Source organism: Schistocerca cancellata, chromosome 11 (assembly GCF_023864275.1).
Source record: "Schistocerca cancellata isolate TAMUIC-IGC-003103 chromosome 11, iqSchCanc2.1, whole genome shotgun sequence".
In the NCBI taxonomy this organism is placed as follows: domain Eukaryota; kingdom Metazoa; phylum Arthropoda; class Insecta; order Orthoptera; family Acrididae; genus Schistocerca; species Schistocerca cancellata.
The window spans coordinates 116,448,774-116,454,773 of record NC_064636.1 but is presented as its reverse complement, the minus strand read 5'-3'; the positions used below and the strand labels follow the sequence as shown (position 1 = coordinate 116,454,773).

Below are 6,000 nucleotides of genomic sequence, written 5' to 3'. Positions count from 1 at the left end.
GAATACCGAGCACATAGATACATGTATCCAACCACTCCGAGGCAAACCAAATTGAAAGCCACTGACAGTGAAATACCGACAAGGACTACTATACGACTGTGGATCAGGTAATATTTACTCGTCTTTTCCAAAGCAACAGCTGCTGCACATACTACACTCCACGGTATTAACACGTACAGCACTTGACGACGGAATAATTTGCTTACTTCAGCAGGTAGTAGGTGGTTAGGAAGCCTGAGATGGCGAACACAAGCATACATCTGGTAGCAGAATGAGTTCAGCCAGATACAGCTGAGAAGTGTGAGGGCGCTGTCTATCAGCACTGCTGTAGGTAAGTCAGGGACGCCTGCCATACGATACACGACCTCAGAACACAGGATCTGGGTTATGCACGTGATCTGAAAGGACAAGAATATCTTTCCAGGCAAGTTACGTAACTGAGGAAGGTACATGTATACTAGGGCAGTCGAAAGGCGGAAAATAATATTTACTAGTATAAATGAGATCTCTAAAGGCTTTAAGCTCTCGATTTTGAAATCCTTATATTTCAAGGTGGCGCTGTTTAAACTGTTTTTATAGTTCAATGTTTCTTCTGTTAGCTTTTGATACAGTATGGTGCCAGAACCAACGCTCGGTAGAAGTGGGTAATAAAAGGTCGTACAATCGTCGTAAGGCTTAACGGAGGAGAAATTGCGACACTTCAACAACAGAATAGCTCTGGAAACAGAGCAGATGGCATCTGTAGCGTTCGATTCCACACATGATTGATCGTCAGGAGTATCGAAATAGCAGCGAGCATCATGCATGGACCGCATCATACTGAAGGGGACATCCTGACAAATGCCGAGCGAGTTGACTGCCATCCAGGCCAGAAGGCAGAGGTTGACATTCACCCTCTGTGTGTAGGCCAGGTAGCTGGTCACGGGTATGTGGGGCGACCTCTGCACCATGTCATCCCACAGCTGCACGCGGCACTGCTGGCGCTGCTTAAGGGCATCCACTGGCAGGTCTTCCAGCGGACACGTGGGGTGGTCCAGGGCGTTTGCCAACAGCTGCACGCAGTCAGTGTCCACGGAGAGTGTAACGTTGCTTCTGTCCTCTAGCTGCCACTCCTCATCTGCAAAAAAAAAAAAAAAGTGACAGCAAGTAGGCGAGTCTAGAACCGCGCGACCGCTACAGTCACAGGTTCGAATCCTGCCTCGGTCATGAATGTGTGTGATGTCTTTAGGTTAGTTAGGCTTACGTAGTTCTAGGGGACTGATGACCTCAGAAGTTAAGTCCCATTGTGATCAGAGCCATTGAGCAGTTGTAAAATTTGCTGATGTGAAGAGCGCAGTCGCCCTCCATTCCTGGCGGTGGCGCCGCTGTGGCAGTCACAGCTTTGGTGTTTCCCTCTGGTGGGAAAGGGGAAAGGTTGCCTGTTCACGTGCATTTAAGGGGGCTATGAGCTCTGTAGCGGACAGGCGATCATCATAGGCTGCACCACCCACTCCTTTCGCCTCCATTATTTCTACCTCACCATTTATGGCCATCCTATCCACCTCACTCCTACCCTCAAATACCTTGGCCTCACACTCAACCACCACCTAACCTGGACTCCATCTCCTTAGCATCCAAAACGAAGCTCACAATGGCCTCCACCTCCTGAAACTCCTGTCCGGCCGGATGAGGGGTCTGCATCCTTCCACCATCCTACACACTTACAAATCCTTGATCTGCCCCATCCTCTGTTATGCCAGTGTAGCTTGGATTTCCACCCCTCCCTGGTTCTATAAAGCCCTCCAAATCTTCAAACGCCACGCGCTCTGCCTCGCCTTCCACATCTGCCTTCAGTCCTCCACGTGCATCCTCTATGACGTGGTCCCCTTCCCCCACCTTCTCCTTTTACTTGAACACATCTGCGCACTATATATTGTCCACCACCTTGATCCCCCTCGTCCCCTGGTGTCTCCCTTACTCTCCATCCCCAACCAGTTGCCGCACCTTTACCGTTGCGTCCTACCCTCTCTCCATCTCCACACCCTCCATCTCCTTTCCCAACGCAACTTCCACTGTCTACCCCTCCTGGATGATGAGCTTCGCCCTGACATCTACCCTTCCTACCAACTCTAACCCCATCTTCCTGCCTCCTCCTCAGGGCTCCCTCTCCTCCCCCTCTCTCCTCCTGAGTGGCTTCTCCCTCCTACTCCCCCTCCATCTCTTGTGCCTCCTTTCAATGTCTCTGCACTCCCTCCTGCCCTGTCTTCCCTCTTTATCTCCTGCCCCACATGTCTCCTGCCTCTTTGTGTACCCACTGATGCCCCTTCTGTCTTCATCCCGTCGCTTCCCCTACTGCCCCTTCCTCTCCCCTCATTCTCCATCCTTTCTGCCCTTTCCCTCGGCAGGTCCCGCCTGGCAGTTTTATTCTTCATCGTGTGTGCTCCAAGTGGGTTTTAAGTGTGTTGTTCCAGAGTGTTTTTACTACTGTGGCCGACTTTTAACGTGTGCATGTCCATTCACTGTCTTCTCTGAGTTCTGAAGATTCGCCAACTGCGTTTTTTAACTTTCTGGTGCCTTTTAGCTGTCCTCCATGAAAGTCTATTTTTTACCGCCATTTTCTCACATTATTCTGTTTTAAGTTCCCCTTTCTCACCTTATATATGTAACATTTTATTCTTATTTTAAGTTGTTATGTCACTCGGCTGAAGAGCGGCGGATTGTGCCGCAGACAGTCCTCCCCTGCCCATATGCGGCAAGGGAATGAAATCACAATAAAGAAAAAAAAACTCTGTAGTGGAGAGTCGGTCAGTCGAGGCGAGTCTAGTCAGTTGGTCAGCCGGCTCAGTGTGGGGCAGTCAGTGTCTGTTGCCCAGAGTGCTAGTATGTGTTAGGCTGCCAGTCTGCTCCAGTTGGCTCAGGCAATGGGCATTGGCGGTTGGATCGATCGGTTGGTCGGTCGCGCACTGAGACACAAGATGACTTGTCCGTCTTGAGCGTCGGCGCATGTGAGGTCGCCTCGTGTGTCCAGTGGCCGCGCCGTATAGCGAGGCGTAGCGGCTTCGCGGTCGACACGAGAGCAACAGGAGTCATCCCACGACATCGGTCTGGCCGGGGCGAGCTGCGACGCCGTGAGACGGGAGATCGGCGCGCCTTCCTGCGTCTGTTGAAGCGGCTGGCAGCGGACGGTTCGGGAGAGCGATTTTGGGGTGCTGCACCATGTCTTCACCAGAAATCGCAGTTATTAGAAGCTGAATGATTAGTGATATGTTGTTTCACTCACTTGTTAAATTCTATCTGTGTTGTTGGTCAGTCTCTCTTCCCCAGCTTGCTCGTTTGTTTCTCGTCCGCATTTGTTAGGCAGTTATTGTCGGTCTGTCTGTCTGTCGGTTTGCCATACGTTATTAGCTGCCTCTGTCATGTTTGTCGGATTCCGAATTCCTGAAATATGTTTTTATCTTGCCTATCATCTTGCGAGGCGGTATACGTGTAATCTGGAGCATGTTGTACACTTTATGTAAGTCTGAATTTCATGGGTTTTATTTAAATAGTCTTTTTTATAAAGATGCCACCCTTCCACCGTAAGAGCCCTTTTAAAAACAAATTGCACTTTTGGTGGAAAATAACCCTTCCACTGTAAGAGCCCTTTTAAAAACAAATTGCACTTTTGGTGGAAAATAATTTTTTAGTGTGAATGTTTGTACCATTTCCATCCCTCTTACGGGGTGCATACTTAATGTGTTTGTGTGAGTTTTTAAAATTTTTTGTTTAAAGTAATCTGGGATGTTGCAGATTTGCACGAGTGTAGTTTTTCAGAGGTCAAATTATTTGTCAGCTGACGACCACAAGCCAAAGGAATAATTTGAACAAAATATTAGTTTTAACCAATTGAGACAATCAGACCAAATAAAAGAAGGGAGTCATCACAAGACAGTGCTCCAAGTATCGACCTGAGAAAAGTCCCTACAGCTGCATAAGCGGTGAGACAGGCAGCCAAGAGTTATGCTCACATAACAGGATGGCAACTCAAACTACGGACAGTTTAAACGCCGATCAATCCTCTTACCAAATCCACCTAACGTGTGACAACCAGTATAATGGTGGAATAATTTAAGCAAGAGTGAACTGACAGACAGCACCACGTCTTCAGGATCCGGTGTTTAAAACACAGAAAGGCAGAAGGAAGCACTATAACCAAGATAGACAAAAGAAGCCACAGTCCACACCGCAATCAAGGAGGCTGTCGAACTGCACATCATGCCGTACAGCGTCGGAAAGACGAGGGGAAGTACACTGCCGCAAAAATATGCCGACATCCAGGGCAGGTAACTGGGGCGTTAGCGGCCACTAGGCAGTAAATTACCGCTGCTTGCACTTCACCAAATAATAACACAAAATTGAAAAACTAATAACAGGCAGTAGAAGGTGGCTAATAGATTGTGCCAACTCGACACGCTCCACTTATTGCTGTCCGTCTCAGGGGATCCCTTCAAGCAGCAAAGGACAAGCAAACGGCATGATCACAACATAGTGGAGGTTTCACTACTGGATTAATGTTCATGCAACTCATTGTACTGGGTCCGGTGGACAACGAGGTTGTGGCCCTCGCAACCACAGCCCTTCAATCCGGCAACGCCTGCGTGCCACCAGTGGCACTGGCATGTTCTCGCGCTGCCAGGCCCCTCTGCAGCTCCCAACCCAGCTGAACTCCGACACACGATACCCAGAAATACTTGAGATCGCTCCAAAGATTGTACCACAATACTCGCTATGATAAACGCCCGCTCATGTCACTCATGGACAGACAAAGCGAGCAAACGTAGTATCGTCAGTGAATGCACTAAGAAAATGTGAAGTCACATTCCGAATACACAACGACAACCAGTCAACGGCACAAACGCGAGCCAGAGCACAGCTCTACACATTATTAAATATATAAACAAGTCAAATAAACATATATCAAAGGAATAGAAACCAAACGTAAGCCAGTAACCTGATGTCTCTGTGCTTTCTAAAGCACAGTAAATATTTAACCAAATTCTCCATGTGTAATATATATCGAGTATAAATAAAGACATAGACGAATTAATATATTTATAAGCATGCTGCTACCGTTTTTTCGTCTAACTGTGGAGTACTTATGGCCTGACACAGTTAATAGTAATTGGCCTCGTTGACCTATAACTCATTTACTATTCAAGTTACATGTCTACAATTCATACCAATTTAGGTTTGCACTCATATACCGATCCTCTGGATACGTATTTTTACATCTAAGTATGTGAATATAGAACATACTGATTTGACACAACTCTGTGGGGACATCGGACGTGTTGTACAAAGAAAGAGGATGCAGGCTGAATTCTCGTCTTTCTGACATTTCACTTTGGTCCCTGAACCTAGTGATCCCATCACGCAGATTTCAGAGAAGTGATGGATGAGATTTGTCACCAGTTTGTTTCGCTAGCACGAGAATGTCGAGGTAGATGGCTTGCACTCATAGCTTTCTAAAGATACATCGATCGACAAAATTGGATAAACCCTTTAGATTTTGGAAATTCGTTGTTGAGTGTGACTTGTATAATTTCCAGTCAGATACTAAATTTTAAACCAACAAAGATATTGAAAATCTGATTACACCATAATGGTAATATACATGTTTCTTTTTTAAGCTATCATGATTCATCTGGGTACTATTAATTTCTACAACAGCTGTGAAATGTCTGCCATTATGGTTTCGCAAAGTCCACCATCTTTGGCATTGCGGGCATACACATCTCCTTCATCGACACAAAGTGCATTCCTCACCACAGTGTCAACATGGAATTCCCAGCCACGCTGTCGGCCTGGACCACCTGCTAGGGCTACCCCTCTTGCCCCGGCTAACGTTTGGCACTACGCGGCCGCCGATGAGCCGTGGCAAACCGAGAGGCGCCCTCACGGCCACGCCAACTGCGAACTCACACAATTTTCAGGTCGCCACAGCTCGCCTGTTACCTCACAGAGTAATATAATAAGATGCAC

The 6,000-nt window shown here is 47.4% G+C and overlaps 1 protein-coding gene across 1 annotated transcript in view; it reads right to left on the bottom strand.

The window, feature by feature from the left end:
• Positions 1-202: 202 nt before the first annotated feature.
• LOC126108296 (uncharacterized) overlaps positions 203-6,000 on the bottom strand; it is a 49,201-nt gene continuing 43,403 nt past the window's right edge. Inside the window, exons 6-7 of the mRNA XM_049913518.1 lie at positions 709-1,117; positions 203-260 (exon numbers count right to left, since the gene is read on the bottom strand). Of these exons, the coding sequence (XP_049769475.1) occupies positions 203-260; positions 709-1,117 (467 nt within the window). The remainder of the gene's footprint in view (positions 261-708; positions 1,118-6,000) is intronic.